This window comes from Alligator sinensis, unplaced genomic scaffold (genome assembly GCF_000455745.1).
Source record: "Alligator sinensis unplaced genomic scaffold, ASM45574v1 scaffold1086_3, whole genome shotgun sequence".
Classification (NCBI taxonomy): domain Eukaryota; kingdom Metazoa; phylum Chordata; order Crocodylia; family Alligatoridae; genus Alligator; species Alligator sinensis.
Window position 1 is genome coordinate 2,396,369 of NW_005841975.1, and position 19,985 is coordinate 2,416,353.

General features: G+C 45.0%; 1 protein-coding gene across 1 annotated transcript in view; it reads left to right on the forward strand.

Moving 5' to 3' along the window:
- The first annotated feature begins 14,548 nt into the window (after nt 1-14,548).
- The window catches only part of RYK (receptor-like tyrosine kinase), an 83,580-nt gene continuing 78,143 nt past the window's right edge, over nt 14,549-19,985 (forward strand). The window contains exon 1 of the mRNA XM_025200828.1: nt 14,549-14,722. Within this exon, the coding sequence (XP_025056613.1) occupies nt 14,549-14,722 (174 nt within the window). The remainder of the gene's footprint in view (nt 14,723-19,985) is intronic.

The following is a 19,985-nucleotide window of genomic DNA, read 5'->3' on the forward strand; positions in this document are numbered from 1 at the left end:
TCCCTGCCCTGCTCTTACCTTCTTGCCCCTTTAATGACTCGTTATGGACAGTGGAGGTGGGAGTAACTGGATGTCTTCCACTGCTGGTACTAGTATATAAATCCCTACAGTGCTTCAAGCTAGGTAGAGAATCCTAGGTGTGGAAGGGACCTGAGGTTCATTAGTTTGCCAAGGGTCATAAGTGTGTATGCAGGATTCAAAGACATACAAAAAACCAGAACTCTTGGTTCCAAAATAATACCTTTTATTAGACCAACTGGAAAATGGCAAGACAATTATCCTTTTCTGCAAGCTTTTAGGATCAAAGTCCCTTCGTCATGCTCTGGGAAAAGTGTAGATGGTACAAGATGGTGAAAAGTCCCCATAGGTAGGAAATAAACTTCATTTTTGCACAGAGGGAGCTGAAGATGAAAGTCTGTCTCTCTGGGTCCATGAGTGTCTTTGTGAGCTGTGTTGAGTAGCTCTTTCATGTGTTGATTACGTAGAATTTCTTCCCTGGAGGTGTCAGATGGCTGGCAGGGAGGCAAAAAAACTGCCTTGTTGTTCTGCAATGAAGTTTAAAATCCAAAAATTTGGATTTTAAACTTCATTGCAAAACAAAATTTTGGATTTTAAACTTCATTGCAGAACAACAAGGAAGTTCTTTTGCCTCCCTGCCAGCCATCTGACACCTCCAGGGAAGGAATTCTACCTGATCAACACATCAAAGAGCTACTCAACACAGCTCACAAAGACACTCATGGACCCAGAGGGACAGACTTCCATCTTCAGCTCTCTCTGTGCAAAAATGAAGTTTATTTACTATCTATGGGGACTTTTTACCATCTTGTACCATCTGCACTTTTCCCAGAGCCTGACAAAGGAACTTTGCTCCCGAAAGCTTGCAGAAAAGGATAATTGTCTTGCCATTTTCCAGTTGGTCTAATAAAAGGTATCATTTTGGAACCAAGAGTTCCAGTTTTTTGTATGTCTTTTTGTCTCAGACCAACATGGCTACCAAGTACACCCCTGAAATATGCAGGATTCATTGTTTCTAAAACCACCCTCGGAAAGATGCTGCCCAGCCTCTTCTTGCAAATCTCCAAGGATGGAGATTCCACAACTTCCCCTGGCAGCTTGTTCTGTTTGTCCTGCTCTTCTAGCAGCGACGGAAGTTTTTTTCCTGAGATTTAATCTAAATTTCCTTTGCTGCTGCTTAAACCCACTGTCTCTTGCCCTGTGCTCTGTGGCAAGGAAGAACCCTGTTTTTCCATCTTCTTTATGGCAGCTTTTCAAATATTTGTTACATTTGCTATTACATTCCCTCTTAATCTCCTTTTCTCCAAACTAAGCACACCTACTTCTTTCAACCTCCCCTCAACAGGCTTGCTTTTTCCCAGTTATACACTATTTTATTTGCATTCTTCATCTTGGAGTCAGGGGAATGGAGTTCCATGGGGAGTAGCAAAGTTATTCAGAGCTACAGGTGGTCTGAAAACGAAAACAGATCAGGCAAAACTTCACAGTAATATCTGCACATCAAAACCGTCCATGAAATTGTAATTCCATCAAGCAGTTTTCCATCAATATTTTCCATTTCTTAAATAAGAAATTGTTACAAGTATGACTTTTGGGGAATGGTGGAGCAGCAGTGTAGTCACATTCAAATGTGAAAAAATAGCAATTTAAGAACCTGAAAAGAATGGATTGTACATTTAATTTAAATAATGATGTAAAAACAGTTTGCAATGAAACTCTGTTGAGAGCATTTCCCATGAGATGCCTGTTGTGGCAAATACTGGACCTATGGTTAAAACTACTGGTATGCATTGGTACAATACCAGCCATGGTGTCAGCACATAGGAGGGCTCAGACATATTTAGCATAGTAGTCTTTAACCCTGCTCCAGCACATTTAGACAACACGGTGGTAAACACAGTGCTGTCTTGTCTACTCAGGCGCACATCCCATGGCTACCATCATAGGAAGTATACGTGGCATGCCACTTTTACCAAGGCTAGCAGCAGTGGATCTCAGCTTGAATTCAGATTCAGTCAGTCATAAAGCATGGTGGATTTGAACAGATATTAACTGGGCACATCTACACATTCATTAATGTGCCGTAATTATGGCACATTGAGTTTAGTACCTGTAATGACAGATACTAAATGCTACTGAGCATTAGTGCAATTGAATGGTCTTTTAGTGATGTTAATGCGCATTAGATTAAATCTACCGAGTATTAGCATAGGCTTTACCCACCACACTAATGCACAGTAGATTGTCTAATGCCCTTGAAGCACCTTGTTTAGCTGCACCTACTGAATGTTAAAAAAGAGTAAAGGTAGTAACATAGCTCACAATTTCTAGTGTTGAAATGACTGTTTTCAGCTGACATCAGATTTGGATGTTTTATCAGTGAACATTTTTTGTAATGACTGGTTAGCTTCTAAAAGAAGCAGGATTTTTAATGTAGTCCCTTTTGTTTGCTTTGTATGTGTGAAAACAGTTTTAACCCTCTTCAGGAAAAGTTACTGGTATGTATTATGAAGTGATAAATCCAAGAAGGTTTTTTTTTAAAACATATTTAGATGCTAAAAAGGTGCATGGATATTATGTCAAAAGTTGGTGTCTGTACTTCAAAAAGAGAGTTGAATAACTGAAAAAAAATGAGAATTACAAAAATCCTTCAAGATCAGGAAAATCTGTTTTATAACAAAAGACTTGGAAAGCTCAATCTATTCATCTTATGCACAAGAAAAGTAAGTACTTATTGATTAGTTTAGCTAACCTATGTGTTGAGAAAATTTATGATAACAGCCCCCTGCAATATAGCAGGCAAAGGCATAACATAGGGCTGCAAGGGAACACTTGGGTGACCGATTCCTGTCCCTTGTGATCCCAGGCAACCATGTAAAACACAATTAATCCAAAGGGAACCATACGAACATCCACTCGGGTCCTTCCCTTGATAAATTTGTTCCAGTGGTTAATTACTGGTCCTCATTAAAAACATGTGCCTTGTTTCTGGTGTGTATATGATCTAGCTGAACCTCTGCTTATGGCCCGATGTAGAAACAATTTACTGAAATCATTGGTGACAGGGAGATTTCATACTAGAATAGATCATGCCACAGATCTTCTCCCTTCTAACCTGAAAATCCAAGGATGCTGACAGACATGGGCCCCCCCACCAAAAGGTACCAACGGGCTTGGTACCCCTGCACCAAGCACAGCACATGCCCAGAAGAGGAACCATGTTAGTTTGACCCAGCTTCCCTAATGTCTGTATAGATTGCATGCTTTAGTGGGGCTTTTTGGCACTTTTATCTAGTAGGTGATTGAATCAGCTATTAATATGCCAAAAAGTTCTGCTGAAGTGCCCAATCTATACAGACCCTGGGGAGCTGGATCAAACTAACACGGTTCCTATTCTAGTAAAGCACCACATTTTTTCCACATTTGTCAGTGGCCCAAGATATTATAGATTCACAGTCATGAAAGACATACAGGGGGCAGACCTGAACAAAATAAAGTACTGTTTTTTACAATCACTCTTAGAACAATGACAATGGTTTAATTATATTGATTGTCTTCCTGACCATTCTAAAAGAATGTACATACATGGGATTATTGGAGGGAGTCAAAAATGAATTTTATTTTCCATGAAAATTTTAAAAAGAACATATTTGGTAGGCATGCACCTGTGTCAGTATTTTTCACTGATTTGGTTGGCTTGTTTTTTTAAAAAAAAAATAGAACTCCTAAAATTGGTTTTTGTTTTGACATAACCTGCATTTGGTTAACATTTTTTTTTAAATTAAAAGAAATGTTGGCCTGAATGAGGGAGTCTCTATTTCTTGCTAAAGAGGCCTCCCCTCCGCCTGCAGGAGTTTATTAGGAATCCTTCCTCAGATGTGAAGGCCAGGTAAGGGGGATTGAAGACTCAGGCATCTATGAGGACAACAGGTGCCACTACTGGACCTAACTAGCCATCAATGTCCTGGACTTCCATAGACTGTGCACTAGGCAATGGTTTATGTACCGCTACAATCATCTTTCATTTTCCATGTAATTACTCATTTCTTACAGCAGATGGCAGTACAGGAAAGTTCTTAATGGACTGACTGAACAGCAGGTTTGGGATGAGAAGGTGACCCTGGGCACCTATACGTGCAATTAATGCGCCTGGAGGTTACTGTGCATTAATATAAGGCGCAGGAAACTGCACCTGGGAATGTGTCTACACATATGCCTGTGTCAAGAGCAAATTAGCTCCCAATGGGAGCAGCTGAGTCCAGGGCTGCTCCTGCCCCTCTGCCTCCCCTGCCCCTTCTGCAGCAGCCAGGGGCAGCTCCAGGCTCCCCTGGTGCCAGCCCTGGGCTGACAGGAGACACAGGGGTCAGGTCTGGACTCTGTGGAATAGAGGGGAGCTGTCCCAGATTCCCAGCCTTGTGGATCTCAGGATCATAGCCCAGCTGGGCAGTGCTGACTTAGGGCAATGCCCCATGACCGAGCAACAGCAGCACTCTGAGCTCTCTCTCCCCTCACTTTGTTTGCTGAGGGGACAGGGGAACTCCTGGTCCCTGGTCCAGATGCTGCTTGGCTCCCGACTTCCCCCAGGCATGGGTGGGGGAGCTGGTATGTGCTGAATGGGCAGTAGCAGGGCTGTGGGGACAGGGACCTTCTCTGTCCCTGGCCTGGCACTGCAGAGACAGAAAGCTCCCCTGTCCCAGCACTCAGCTTTGGGCTCCTGGGGAGAACCAGGACCTGAGCAGCACCAGGACTAAGACAGGGAGCTCCCTTGTTCCCTCCTCAAGGAAAGCAAGGAGAGAGCTCATGGTGGTGCTGTCGCATGGCCACAGGGCATTGCCCCAAGCCAGCACCGCCAAGCTAGACTGCAATCCTGAGTTGCACACACGGACAGCTCCCCACAATCCCTGTGGCCTCCTGCTGCCTAGGTTGACCTGGAGCAAATTGTCCCCAGTCAATGTCTACACGTACACTACTGCACAGTAGTTAATGTACTGTTAATCTAGTACCTGTATTTGTTGGTACTAGCAAATAGCACATTAGCTTAGTTTACTGCATAGTAAATCCCACATGTGTAGATGCTGACACTTTAGTGCACATTAAATTAATCTAATGCAAATTAAAGCATCTCGTGTAGATGAGCCCCCTTTGTATCTTAACCTTTATTTTTATTTTGCAGTTTTACAACAGGTATCAGCCAGAAGGAAGTCACATAGATGGAAATTCAGTAGAAGCAGGAAAATGCTTGGGGACCAGATCTGAAAAAAATATTTTAGCACCAATCACCCACTGAGGCCAATAAGACTTAGGTATTCAAATAGGAGCTGGGCATCCAAACATCTTTGTGGATCTGGGCCTTAGATATTCCTAGTAATGTATTAAGAAGCTTGGTTAAATATAGAGGTCTCCTTTTTTTTTCCTTCCAGATGAGCATGCACATGTGTTTTGTGGTGACTCAGAGCTGTTTGAGGTGCTACAAACTGCAGGCAGCATACATGCACCCATTCACCATGCTATTAATATGTAGCATGGTGCCAAAATTTAACACTGGGAGATCATGGTATAAAAAAAAATCGCTGCAAGAAAAAGCAATGGCAGCAGCATGCGCTGTCACAAATGGAGCCTGGCTGTCCAGAGCCCCAGCCTCCCCTACCCCATCCAGGACAATTTGGCTCACGCCAGAGTATACGTGCAGCGGTGTGCCCTGGGGCACAAAGCAGCAGTACAAAAATATGTGCTGCTGCTATTTGTGCCATGTCAAACACATGGTCCTGCACGTGCACGCTCATCTAGATGTAGCCTTTGTATACAGACAAGGTATTAAGCTTCCACCACTGAATTTTCTCTGTGCTCCTAATGGCTTTTGTTGGTGAAATACCCTCCCAAAAAAGTTGTTAATTTCAGGCCAACCTAAAACCAAACTTTTGGGGAATTTTCAGAAAATTGAGGGGGAAAGCCAAAATTTGTTTCCAGGCCTTTTAAATAATAGCCACAAGCTACATCTACAAAAAAGAACAAGGAGGATAGGACACTCACCTGACACTAGGCCATTTTACCTGCAGCAGGGACAGGAACCCAGGGGTCCCTTCATGAGGGTCATTGGTTTCTGTTCTCTCTATTTCCTTTGAGGCATCAAGGGTTCCTGTAGATGTGTGGAGAAGCTGCTCCAGTATGCTGTAATTACAGCACATCAGATCAGACTCAATTAATTGAGTCTGCTGAAGCATGCTAATTAATGTACTCCAGCAGCCTCCATGCCTTGTGTATTCAGCATCACTGTGTTTCAAATAAGCTTTAGTTTAAGCTCCCCTGCCACCATTTTGAAGCGCAGGATGCTGAATACATGAGATGCTGCAGCTGCTTTAATTAGAGCGGTTTTTGGAGCTGCTCTAATTAAAGCGCCCCTGCCCCCAGAGCATATGTAAGGATGCCGTAAGATTTTGGCCACAGTTAAGGTTGGGTTTTTCTTTTTTTAGCTGTGCTAATGCTTCAGTACTTAGGGGTTTCTGGCAAAACTCTTCTTGCTCTTCCACACCAGTCACCACATTTGGGATCAGGAAGGAATTTTCCCCCCAGATCAGATTGGCATTTCGGGTAGGGGTTGCCTTCCTCTGTAACATGTGGCATGGTCCTTGTCCTAGGATTTTCATGAGCCACCAATGTGATGCTATAGCCGGCAAAGCAAACAAAACACTGTCAGGCATCTACCGATGCATCTCAAACAAGACTAAGGATGTCATCCTCCCGCTTTACACAGCCTTGGTGAGGCTGCAGCTGGAGTAGTGCATCCAATTCTGGGCACCACGCTTCAGAAAGAATGTGGAGAAGCTTGAGAGAGTCCAAAGGAGGCTACACATATGGTTAGAGGTATGGAGAGCAGGCCATATGATGAGAGGCTGAGAGACTTGTGTCTGTTCAGCCCGGGGAAGAGAAAACTCAGAGGGGACTTGGCAGCCTATCAATATATAAAAGACGCCCATCGGGGACTGAGAGAATGTCTGTTCACCAGGGCTCCCTAGGGGAAGACTAGGACTAATGGTCATAAATATCTAGAAGACTGCTTTAGATTAGACATACGGAAAAACGTCTTTAAAACTCGAGTGTCCAGGGTCTGGGTTAGACTCCCCCCATAGGTGGTACAATCACCTACTCCGGCTATCGTCAAAAAACATCTGGATGCTCACTTTGCTGGGGTCATGTGACCCCAGCAGTCTTTCCTGCCCAAGCGCAAGGGGGCTGGACCTAATGATCTCAAGAGGTCTCTTCCAGCCCCTAACACCTATAAATATATGAGTTCAGTAGGGTTGGAGTGTTGTTGTAGCCATAATGGTCTAGGATATATATGCAAGAGTAAAGGGTTTCGTGTGATATCTTTTATTAGACCAACTATAGTTGAAAAAAGGTGTTGGATAAGTTTTTCAGCATCAAGTACCCTTCCTTTAGCAACCTTAGGTGGAATCATGTTTCTACCACCCAGCTGAACAGCTTAAATATTGAGCTATACTATAGAAAAAGGGCCAGAAAGTAGTACCTTCACCCTGGTTTGGTGAACAATGCGAACAATATTTAAATCTCACTGAAAAGGTTCATAGATGCTTGGGTTGGAAGGGACCTCAGTAGGTCATCAAGTCTGACCCCCTGCACTGGGCAGGAAAGAGCACTGGGATCAGATGACCCCAGCTAGGTGCTTGTCCAGGTTGGAATAATTCATTTAGACAATTAAAAAAAAATCTTTGCTCTTTTTCCTTTGGCTAAAGCTATTTACCAACTTTGAATCTAAATCTGCAAATAGTTTCAGGGCAACGTTAACTGCATTATATAGTGAATAGACTATTTGCCAGAAACAAAACAAAACAAACCCATTGAAGAAATAAAGGAGCAAAAATAGCAAAGCCAGTTTCATTGTTGCTTTGTACTTCGTACCATTATTCAAATCTCTGTCAAGTACTGGTCAGGTCCTAGCAAATCAGAATGGTTATGTTTAATACCCATGTAAGCTGTTTGACTCGCATACAAATAGCATTTAGACTGTAAGGCAACATCCAGTCCCATTTTTATTAATAAGTTCTGCAGTCATAACTCTGAGGGCTCACAGGGAGCAGTCTGGCAGAGTAGCACAGGGCTGTCTGTACAGGATCACTTTTCTGCGCCCAAGCTCATTGTGATAGACTCTCCCACCAACCTTGGAAAAAGAGACTCAATCCCACACAAAGCATTTTAATCAGCTGAAACAGTCAGTGAAGTTGTTAGGTTTATTGGTACTGAATATGTTTAAAACCCTGGAGAAAGGGACTCAAGAAACAGCTATTAAAACAGTTGGCTTCCAGCAGCATTTCCCAGACTCTGTGAGTTTACACCCAACTGCAGTGAGGTCAGTCACTCTTGCAGCCTCCTGCTTCAGCTATCATTGCTGATTCCCCTTGCCAGAAGCTGGGAGGGAATCAGTGGCAAGGGGAAGTGACAGTGGCAGCTGAAGTAGAGGAGTACTGCCCCCTAAATAGAGGGGTACTGCCCCCCAGGAACCTTTTATGCCCCAGTTTGGGGAATGCCGACTTCCAGGATGTACAATAATGCATACTTAAAACTGAAGTGGATCAATGAAGAACAGCTTTGACTGCATTTTCACCTACCATAACAAGAATGTATGTGCCACAGGAATCTATTCCTCTGTGGTAAAGATCTTTCTTAATTAAAAGTGCTTAGCTAAGTGATCCCTGAAGGGTTTGGCAGTATTATCATGTGGCCATAAAAGAAGCAGAGACCTTAGTTGGGTCTGATCCAGCTGGGGAAGCCAATGTTAATAATCCATTTCTTATATATGAGCTGGAGAGTTTTAATGTCCTGTGGGCCCAATCCAAAGCCCAAAGTATAAATACAAGAGCAGAAAACAGTACGGTAATGCAGGCACAGTCAGTTTGTATATGATTTTTGCAAGAAGGATAGAGAGCTCAGAAAATTGCCTCTCCGCTTTGTCACCCAAATGTTGTTCTTTTCTTTTTCTTTTTTTTTTGGCATTTTATAATAGTTCCCTAGAATTGATGGTCACATGAGTATTAGGCTGTAATAATCACGTGAATGCAGAACAAAGGTAATAGGCTGTAATTAGAAACGTATTACGTACATCAGAGTCAGGGATTCTGCATGATTCCCGCATGTCTTGACCATGAAAATGCTTCAGAAAGGCAAAAGCAATTAATAGCCAGTCCAGCTAGCATTCCACGAGCCTACCAACAAGAGAAGAGGCGTGATGATGAGCCCCCCAAAAACCTGAACAATTTCTTTCATGTTTTAGCAACATTATACCACACACCACTCCCCTTATAAGGCAAACAAAAGAATGGTATGTATCCTACTAACCACAGGCTGTAATAATATTCAGATGCTTTGCTCCACTCCAACTTCTTCTTAACGTTATAGTAGCTATAGTTAGCTTGTTCAGTTAATGGTCTCAGAATGTTTTTTTCCATTTGATGCTACATCTACAGCAACTCGTATACAAGAATTCCCTTTGCAGTCATGTGTGTTACATTTTCCTCTCTTTATATGTTCCAGCTCCAGTGTCCAGGACCCTGGAGTACTTAACAGCTGCCCATGGTTTGGCTGGGATCACTCTGGCCTTTTAAAAATCTCATCCTCCTCTCATTTCAGGTCAAAGTTTTGGAGACCTGTATGCTCAAATAAAAACATTTTAAAATCTGTTGCTAGGGGAAACAGGCAGAAGGCTCAAAGGCATCTTTTCTCCCTGTAACAGATCCAGAACACAGCTGTTTTTAGCCCAGTCTCTTATAGAGGGACCTGCAAAGGGTCAGCTCCACCTTTTTTCCCCCACTTAATGTATAAAGAAGGCCTGGGGGGGTGAACATAATGCTCCATCAGATGCTCTCATTGTTTTTTCTTCCCCTTGTTTGTTGTATTTTGAGAAATTCAGGTCTTCTCTACCTTGTTTCTTACTGGAAGTCTCTAGGTCAGGGGCGGGTAATTATTTTGGGTGGAGGGCCGCTTACTGAGTTTTGGCAAGCCATTGGGGGCCACATGACAGGCAGCCAGGGGCAGATGAATATTAATTTTCTAAATTTTTAGGGGCCCCACAGGCCGCATTTTGCCCACCCCTGCTCTAGGTGACTGGAGGTCTAATAAGTTTGGGCCAGGTTCAAATTGGTTCCTTAAACGCCTGTATGAGATTTAGGTGGAGCTTAACTATCTAAATTTCGAAGAGTGATTCATGGGGGCCATGGAGTGGCAGGCATGAAACTCTGTAGGTGCCTGAATTCAATTCAGCCCCTCCACTTTGCACTGGAAGTACCATGGATAAGCTATACTAGGGTTTCTGAGCATGCTCAGAAGCAATTGAGATGTCATGCCTAACTCCTGTCTAAGCTCTGTTATAATTCAAATTGATGCAGGGGGTCACCTAAACTCCATCTAAATCCCTAGAGGGTAGGTGCACAGGAAAGCACATATAACTTGCATCTAATTCAGCATTTTCTCAGTAGCAGTGTGATAACTAGTGTCTAACTTTTGCCCAATAATCTAGAGGCCAAAGCAGTCATCTAGTAAGTAGGTGACCTGAATTCTAGATCAGCAGGAAGAGCCTGACCCTTTAGCCAAGGGGTGTCAAACACAGCCCTTGGGCCAGATCTGGCCTTTGAAGCCCCATAATCCAACCCCTCATACTGTACTGGCCCAGCTCCATGCCAGTCCCAGGCTGCACCATACCCAGCACTCATTGGAGCTGGGCCTAGGCTATGCCACATGCTGAGGCCGGTCCCAGGTTGTGCCACCTGCAGCACTGCCTGAGGCGAGGTCCTGGGCTGTATTGACCATACAGCATACTGAGTCCAGCATCCCAAACCAGGAGGTGCTGCATACACCAGATCAAACGTGCGCAAGGGGTCCATGGGCCTGATCCAGCCCGTGGATTGGACCTATGCCAGACATCTGGCCCACAGGGCCAGATGATTTTGACACCCCTGCTGTAGTCTGCTAGTTGTGGCATTTCCTTGGAAGCCAGCCTCTGCTTCCAGGCTTATTTCTGTTTCATAACTAAGGACTGTCTAACATCAAAGGCACGAACCACGCACTGTCAAACAAGAAGAACTGGCCTCTGTATCCTGTTGGTTATAGCACTCCCCTGGCAGGAGGGAGAGCTGGGTTCTGGTTTCTGTTCTCTGTACTGTTTGTGCATTTTACATCAGATGACCATTGGTTAGAAAATAGAAATAACTCTGGCAGTAGAGGATGGAGCCCAGGGTGCCCTGATCAGGGGAACACCAGAACTAGTAGGCTACAGAGTCAGGCATCCTCTTATCTATTTTCCTGGCCCCATGCGTTTTGTGCTCTTAGGTGCCTAATGAGAGATGTGTACAAACTCCCTTGTGCTGAGAGGCAAAATCTAGGTCCTTGCCAAAATACTGTAGCCACTTCACAGCTGGGCAAATGGTGCATTGGGTGGCCATCATAGAGGACATTCCGGTTTTCTGCTACTCTGTCCTCTATTGATGCGAAACCCAACGCCTTTATGTCCTCTATTTTTCTCTTAAAAGAGAAAAATTGAACACTTGAAAGAGAAAAATAGAGGACATAAAGGCGTTGGGTTTCGTATCAATAGAGGACAAAGGACAACCGGTCTATGATGGCCACCCTATGCGTGGCACCACCACCACCTTTGAATGGTAGTGAGGTTTAAGAGGGAAGGGAGGAGGGGCTGTGGTTGTCTAGACATACCATCTGAATCACTTCTAAATGTGCTCACAGTTAAAATAAGTGGCTAGAAAACTTTGCAGTAAAAACTGGAGGTACCTAATGCATTTTGTGGCTGCTGGCCCAGGTTCGTTTTGAATCATTCTGTGGAATTTAGGCACCTAAACTCCACCTAAGTCCCATTTACGCAGCTAAGGGAACACTTTGAATCCTGCCCAAGATTCCCTAACATATCACATTCTCATCAATGAAGCTAATCATAGGCCATTTGCTTGTGCATGTTTGTTTTACAGCTGAAACTAATTCCCAATTCCTCTAGATCTTGTAGGACAAAATCGTGGAAAGCGAGAGTCAATATTATCAAGCTGAGAGGATAAGAAGCAATGCTTTGTTCTAACTTGCCAAACAAAACGTCTATGTAAGTCCTTCATTAATTCACAACTATTGCTAGAAGCTTCCGATACAAGGACTTCATACACTCTCTTGCAAGCTACCCTGAGCCAGAACAGTTATGAAGGAAGAGAATCATAAATTTGACTCTGCCAAAAATCTTGTTTGGAGCCAAAAAAAATTAACAGAAGAGATTTAGCATCTGAACTGGCCTGTGAAATGCATTTTTCACCTCCTTCAGATTATATGTTGCTTGACATCAAGAAATCTGCATTTGGCTTCTGTATAATAGCACCAATTATTCTTTCGAGTCTAGTGGTCAAAATTGTAATTATAACTTCAGTGTCAGAACTCAGGAGGGCAAACAACCTGCACTTATGTTGCTGTAGAACCTGCGTGAGTCAAATTCATTCCTAATACAAGTGTTCAATTCAGTGGTGTAACACAAGGAATGAGTTTGTGCAAGGTCATGGTCTGTTGTATCTTACGCAATATATCTGTTTATTTGTATTTGGTTTGTCTACTTTTGATGGGCTTTTTAAGTGACTCAGTGAGTTACAGAAGATGAACTGTGTATGCAAAAGAAAGACAATAAAATGTTTTATTGATCTTGCATCTAAAGTATTTAATTTATTTCCTAAAACAGGAAATGCTTTCTACAAAGATCCTGTTCATTGTAGCAGCATTCAGAAAAACAGGGTTGCTTTGCACATTTGTAAGAAGACTCACTGATGGTTTGCACCTCCTCCCTTTGTGAAACAAGTGTTCACATGCAGAACTGCTAGAACTGCTGGTGCCACTGGTTTAATATTGGTGAAATGGTGTATCCTCACATTTGGTTTAGCAAAATGAGCCTGGTATTCAGCTTGTTGCCATGTCCCTATTTATCAACGTGCATGTGTAATATAATAACTTCTGAAAGCTATGTTCATTTGATTCCAAGATGTCAAAAGCATCGTAGGCCAAATGGGAAGAACCCTCTGGATGTTGTTAGCAACCAGAAAACCAGAACTCTGGACAAGCCTGATTTCTACATTTTGTGCTCAAGGCAGAAGAGCTTTGGGACATCAGAGGCAGCTCAGCCAGTTATCACACATACCTTCCCACTTCAATCCAGCTGGGTGGAATGAGTTGGTTAGTGGTACTGCAGGCCGGGAATTAGGTACTTTGACAGACCTGGTGGGTTCAGGAGCCAGACCCAGTGGAAACTGTTTTAGGAGCTTGATTGGCAAAATATGACAGAGGCTGGAGATCTGTGCTGTGTCTGTCCAGCTTGGACAACAGCACTTACTCAAGTGTGGTCACAGCTCGTTGAGTTCATCTAAACAGTGGCATTGGGTATAGCAGGAAAAGAGATTCCTTCACCTTCAGAAGCACACACCTAGGAGAATGGTGAGCAATGCAGGTAGCTGGGTTAGTGGTGGGAGGATGTCATGACTAGCTACATAACTGCTGAGATCCAGTACAGAATCCTCTGCCTCCAGCACCCCAGGGCCTTGTTCTAGGGAAAGCTGTTAATGTTAAACTCACCCAACAAAAACAAAGAGAATGTCGTAGGTGACTTGGCTGTAGAAATGCACCACAAGTAGCAACACCCTGATGACTACAGGTCCAGGGATGGAGATTGCATCCCTGCCCCTCCCATTACCTGCCAGCTTGGCCCACATAAACAAGTGTGTGACTGCAGTCTAGCAGCAGCATAATAGGCTTGGGGTCAACATGTTTGAAGGTGCCACATGCAGTGGCACACAAGTGTCGATTCTTCACTGCCTGGCACTCTGTATCAGAGCAATGTGTGTATAAAAGGTTATCTCCCGGGTTGGGGGGGTGGAGGAGTTTGACCAGCCAGTAATTTACACTCTCTCTGCATATGTGTAATCCCACAAGGTGGAAGGCAGTGGCAACTTGGACTCATGGGTCACATGCTAGTGGGCAAGCATAACTGAAAGGGAAAAGGAACTTCTTTTCTGGCCATGTGGCAGAGGTCAAACCCAGCAAGAAGCTATAGCACAGAGAGAGGCAACCTTCCTTTCCTAAAGAGGCCTGCTGATTAATTTTCAGCCAGCCAGAACAGCCACCTTCCAAATGCTTGCAGCTTGCAGCTCTCCCAGACAGAAAGTACAATATGTTCTGAAAAACGCCTTAGCGCTGAGTAGAGACTGCTTTCACAGGAGCAGTCATGTCCTGGCTGATTTATACAGGGGTCTGCTGGTTGGGTTCTGCCTTCATCCCTCTAAGGTCCTAAGAGGATTATTCAGAGTCCTAGATTCCTTTTCAAAACAAATAACACCTCACTTGCTGGGCAAAATAAGGCACAGGGAATACAAGATGGCAGCGGCTCCTTTTGGGTTCCAATGAGTCTGTATGACTCCTAACAGGCTTCTAATACCTTTTTGCCAGATCAGTATCCCAGAAAGATGGTGTAGATGATCAGTATCCCGGAACGATGGCCTTTCTCCACTCTCCAGTTCAGCAAGGTGCACCGGTGGCTATCATTGGAAGAACTGCTGTTTGCCTTGCCTCCAACACCCACTGCCATTCATTGGTCAAATGCATGATGGCTTTTGCTACCCCACTAGTAGAAGGTGAAAGTATCTCCAACTTCCTAACTTCCATGGAAGTAACACATTAAAAGGAGGCTGTCCTATGGTGGTGAAGACATGTATTTGCCTGTGATTAAGACTACTCCATAATTTACAGTGGAACATTTACTCAATCTGGCATCTTCCACTGAGGGAACAAAATCTGGGTTGGGAGAGGATCTGGTTCAGTGAAGTCTATTGTATACTTTGGTCATGAGACTGGCCTAGTGACCACAGTTAGTGTATCAGTGCCATTACAATGCCCCACAGACTTCAAGAAAATGCCACCCAATGGGAGCTGTGGCATGCTGAGTCCTCATTTGCTAAAGTAATCATTTCAATTTATATATTGTTGAATGTCAGTTAGTGGCATCATCCTGGATCATGTGCTGCTGGTGAAGGCTGGTCTCCATTTGATGAGCAAAAACCATTGATCATGTAAGAACTGTGCATAATCTGAACAGTGCATGAACATCAGAGCTGTTCCATCAGTGTCCTGTTCAATGTAAAGAATGCACTGAGAGAATGCCTACATCACTGTTGGGGTGATCCTTTTACCACTACAAAGAAGCAAGCCCTGCACTTCTACGCATGCAGCCCATGCTGAAAGAAATGCAGAGCACTAGCCATTAGAAACATGCTGAGTGTGCCTAGCCCTGCTCTCAGGAGCTCAAGATTGAGATTTTCAGTGTCCTCCTTGGAGGTGAGGGGGAGGCTATGGGGACAGAGGAGGCCTCAGTGGTCCTGAACATGTCCTGAAACCGCACCCTGCCAGGATAGGGAGGTCTGGTGGGACTACCAGTGGTGTGGCATCCCCACTTAAATACCAGGACTGTGAACCTCCCCAGTGTAAGGCAGGTTGGGGTGCATAAACCCCAACCCCCACCTTTGGGTGGGTTACTAAGAGGGAGGAGTGGGGCCAGGCATGGCTGTGGCCACTTAAGCCCACAGGGGTGCAAGACCCCAGAGGTCCTGGGGAAGGGATAGTTGTGTGACCCCAGGGAGGGGGCAGTTGAGAGACCCTGAGAAAGCGGGGGTGTCGCTGGGCTCACCCAGAGTAGGGGGCATCTTCACGACCTGAAGGACTGGGCATAATTCGGGGTTGAGTAGGACTGAAGGCTGGTCTGAAAAGCATCCCCAGGGGGTGCCTTGAATAGGGATGGACAGCCAGAAGGGCAGCATATGGGCCAACCCCCCCAACAGGATCATAGTGTTGTGTATAAAGAACCTGGTGAGAGGCTAAGGCAAAGTAAGCTCTCTGTTTGGTGAATTGGCTGGAACTACTGAAGTGAGGGTTGTAGGAGAGGCCCAAGAGACTGCATGTCACCAGCCAAGACATGATTTAGATAAGCCTGATGGGCAGAAGGGTCGCTCCAGGAGAGAGAAGGGCAGAGTGGAGGGGGCACAGTATGGTGTGGCGAGCAAGAGACCTTGTGAAAGGGGGTGGAGTGCGAGAGGTCCCTGTGAGAGCGGGGCAGTATGAGTGTATGTGTGTGTGTGAGACCTGACAGAGGGCTAGGTTTGGTCCGGCTTGTGGCTGGGAGTATGATAACATCTTGGATGCCACCTATGAGGCATTGGCCACAGGGGAGGGAAGCTACGGAGCCATGGATAGCACCCCCTGGCATCAGGGCATAGAATGGGCAGCCTCCTGCATTTACTATCAGTTTATTGTAATAGCAAAGTCATGGCAGACAAGACTGGGCAGACTGCCCTACGTAGTCAGGTGGGTGGGCTGACTTGAGACTCGGCCCCCAAGCTTGCCCCTTCTCACAGTCACAATGAAATCGTATAACAGATTGCAGTTACTGAAGCAAGTAGTCAAAGTATTCCACCAGAGGAAAATAGCAGGAACCTTCAAGAGGCAATATTTAATCAATTTTAGAATCATCTTTGAGGAACAGAATGATTAGGATCTGAAGACCTTTCACACCCATCAGTCTGAGCAATGGTTTGTTGCAATTGTGCAGATGGGTTCTATGATTTAGAAGAATGGGCAAGGATCATTACTGAGGAGCAGTGATCTTGCATTTGGCAACTTGTAGATAATGCAGGATTGCCTACTCAGATGTTCGGAGTACAGTTTCTGGCCATTTTGTGTATTAAGTTAGCAAGTGATTAATTTTTTAATATGGTTTAGAAGTCTGGAAGCTGATAGATGAGTCTCAGTTTTATTCTGGATAAGTTTAGATGTAAAATACCCTGTCTGCCTATATGTCTCCGTTGAGGTGCTTTAAAAATTCCTGGAATTTAAGATTTCTTTTTTAGGCTGTGTCTGATACGAAAATAAAGATGCACACCCGGGTCCTGTGTTTAGAAGACTGAGAACATTCTCTGTGGCTGAACCTGTGGTTCTTCCACAGTCTGGCTATGTGCTGGGTTTGAAGTTGTTAAATAAATTATGTTTATTGTGGAAAGGGATGTGGGCAAGTCCTCCCTCACTATAGCAATTAGACAGAATTTTCTCTCTCTGCCTTACATGGATACTGCTGGGGCTGAAGGAGTTGCCTCACCAGCCAACCATCATTTAGAATTCCACAGTATTACAAAGCATTTGTTTTGCCCTTTTGTGTACATACAGAATGTGGCTTGGCAGGCCAGAAGCTAAGAAAATGAAAGGTGTGCAGGCCGGGAGCGACCCGAGCCCTTTTCCGTGCTGCACGCGGGCTGTGGCCAGCAGCCTGGGCACGCTGGATCGGAGAGGGAGGGCGACGAGCTGGAATTAGGCACAAACGCTTAGCGGTAGTTTTAAAGATTGTTTACTTACACCGAGATGGCAGTGGTGTAGGCTGGAGAACTTGCTTGAGTTGCGGTTACAGACACAGACAACACGGACAATCACGTGGAGTTTGCTAGGCTCCACGGAACAGATCTCCGGACGCTCTGGGTGAACGCGCCACCAAAATCGAAATCGGAGATACGTCTTATAAAATTTGCGATCGAAGACGGGAAGAGGTGGGCGATGGATCAGGTCGCCAAACTCCTCTGAATCTCACACAGGGTCTCTGTTACCCTGCCGTGTATCCAGAGTCCCCACGAGATGGATGTGGAGTCAGTCCTCTTCGGCTTGGGCGGAAACTGCTCAAGCCTCTTATACGGCTAACAGGCCAATCGTTAGCCGCCAGGTGAGAATAATTTAAAACTAGCCAATAGCAGGGAACGAATTTGCATGCGGGTGGCGGGAACTCTTTTGCACCGTGCATTTCTCTTGCAACTTGAGCAATGCACCCTGCAAAAGAAGCTGCAGAAAGGCGGGAAACTCGTCCCTGCACCGGGGCTTTCCTCTGCAACAGGAAACTCTCCCATGCAATGAAGCTGCAACTTGGCGGGGATAATTCTGGTGCCGAAGCACACACAAAATCATGCCTTTGGGTCATGACAAAAGGCTATTAACTGCAAACCACTGCATTGATTTAACTTAATAAAAAATGAAGACTTAGTATAGCAGCCAGATGGTCACAGGTTAGGAAAGAAAAGCCATCGGTGAGAAACCTGCTGAAGGCGAACCTGCGTATGATCTTCTCAAATTAGTGTGAGGTTGATAGGCAGCCAGGTATCAAGGAGGTTAGGAGAGCAGGGATGAAAGCAGCTGTTCCTAGTGGCTTCCTCCAGATCTTTTTCCTAAAATTTGAGAAACCTTATATTGGATTGTTTTCATTCAAGATTATTTTAAATAATTTAAAATCACATAATGCCACAATAGTACAGGATGCAGTGCCATTATGGACCTTATATAATATGGCATATTGGATTGGTAAATTTATCTATTCAATTTTTTTGAAGATCATTAAGGACAGCTGCTACTTAATAGTGATTAAAATATCTCATGATGTTTTGCAGACCCACATATCATCCATTTGTGTGGCAATGAAACAAAGCGCTACTATGACTGACACATGAAATAATGTGCAGTCAGTCCTTGATTTACAACATTTCAAGATGCGTTTCACACTTACAGTGTTTATAGATTGATGCCCTGTTTCAACTTTCTGACAACAGTTTCAACTTTACAACACTTGATCCAATGCTATGCCATGCCAGCGAACAAGTTCGCTGCGTTGCCCATCTCCCTGGAGAACATCTGTCCAAACTTCCTTGGTCACTTTCTTTGAGAAAGCAGACAAGACCCCAGAAAAACCTGCAGCCAAGAACCCTTCAAAAAGTCCAGGAAAGTCACCTCAAAGAAGTCCTTCCAAATCAATATGATTGATATTTACAATATAAATACATTAATGCAGCTAAATACTCATCTATAATTAATCGAGTACAAAATGCTGGGGTATTTTTGGTGAAAATAGAGTATTGGGCCTTGGTTCAGGAACCAATCCCCATTTATGACATTGTTTCTTATGAGAAAATTGGTTCCAAGTTACAACATTTCGACTTAAGACCTGGTTTTCAGGAACGAATTGTGTCATAAATCCAAGGACCGTTAGAGCTGTGACATTTTAATAATTTTCCTAAGTCACTTTTTAAAGTTTTTGCTTTTTACCTCCCCCACTCCCCTGTGATATTCATTTAAACTCATAGGATTTCATGGAAAAATGGCTGAATCAAATGATGGTTTTCCAAAGAGAAGTTGTTCCAACTCAAATTGCCCAGGCAGGGCGGACGCAACACAGGCACGTACAGCCGTTCAGCGATGCCCGAGCTGAGCAGTGCTGGGTGGGGAGAGGACAGCGGTGACCGTGCTGCTCTTTGCCTCCAGCTGGGGTGGGTAACAGATCCCTGCCGAGCAGGGCAGGGGCAGCTGAGGGGCTGTCACAGAGGGAGGCTGTCTAGGGCCCAGGGAGGGGCATGGAGCTGAAGGCAGGTGGGAAGCATGAACTGGAGTCCATGGTCACCAGGGCTGGCTCCTTGCGCCCGTCCCTGAGCCCAGCGCGGCCCCCGAAGCACTGCGAGGGGCAGAGGGGTTTGACACTGGAGCGACGCCTTAAGGGAGAGAGATTTGGACATTGGACCATCCCTCGTTGTCCAACACCGTGCTGGGCTCCAACATGGCCATCGGCTTCACCCCCGCTGAGGGAGGCAGAGCCGAGGGCAGGACGCGGGACACAGACTGAAGCAGCCTCTGAGGGCCGAATAAAAGCAGCCCCAAAGGGGGCCAGCAGGAGCTTCTCCACATAAGCTATTATTATTATTATTATTATTATAAACATATTTCGTGTCCCGGGTCGAACCAGGCCGCGCTGAGAGCCGAGAGGGGCGGCACAGACGACGCCTAACAGCCTCCCCCAGTCCCAACCCCAAGCCGGGACCTGACTGTCACACGGCGGAGGGGGCGGGGCTAAGAGCGGGGGG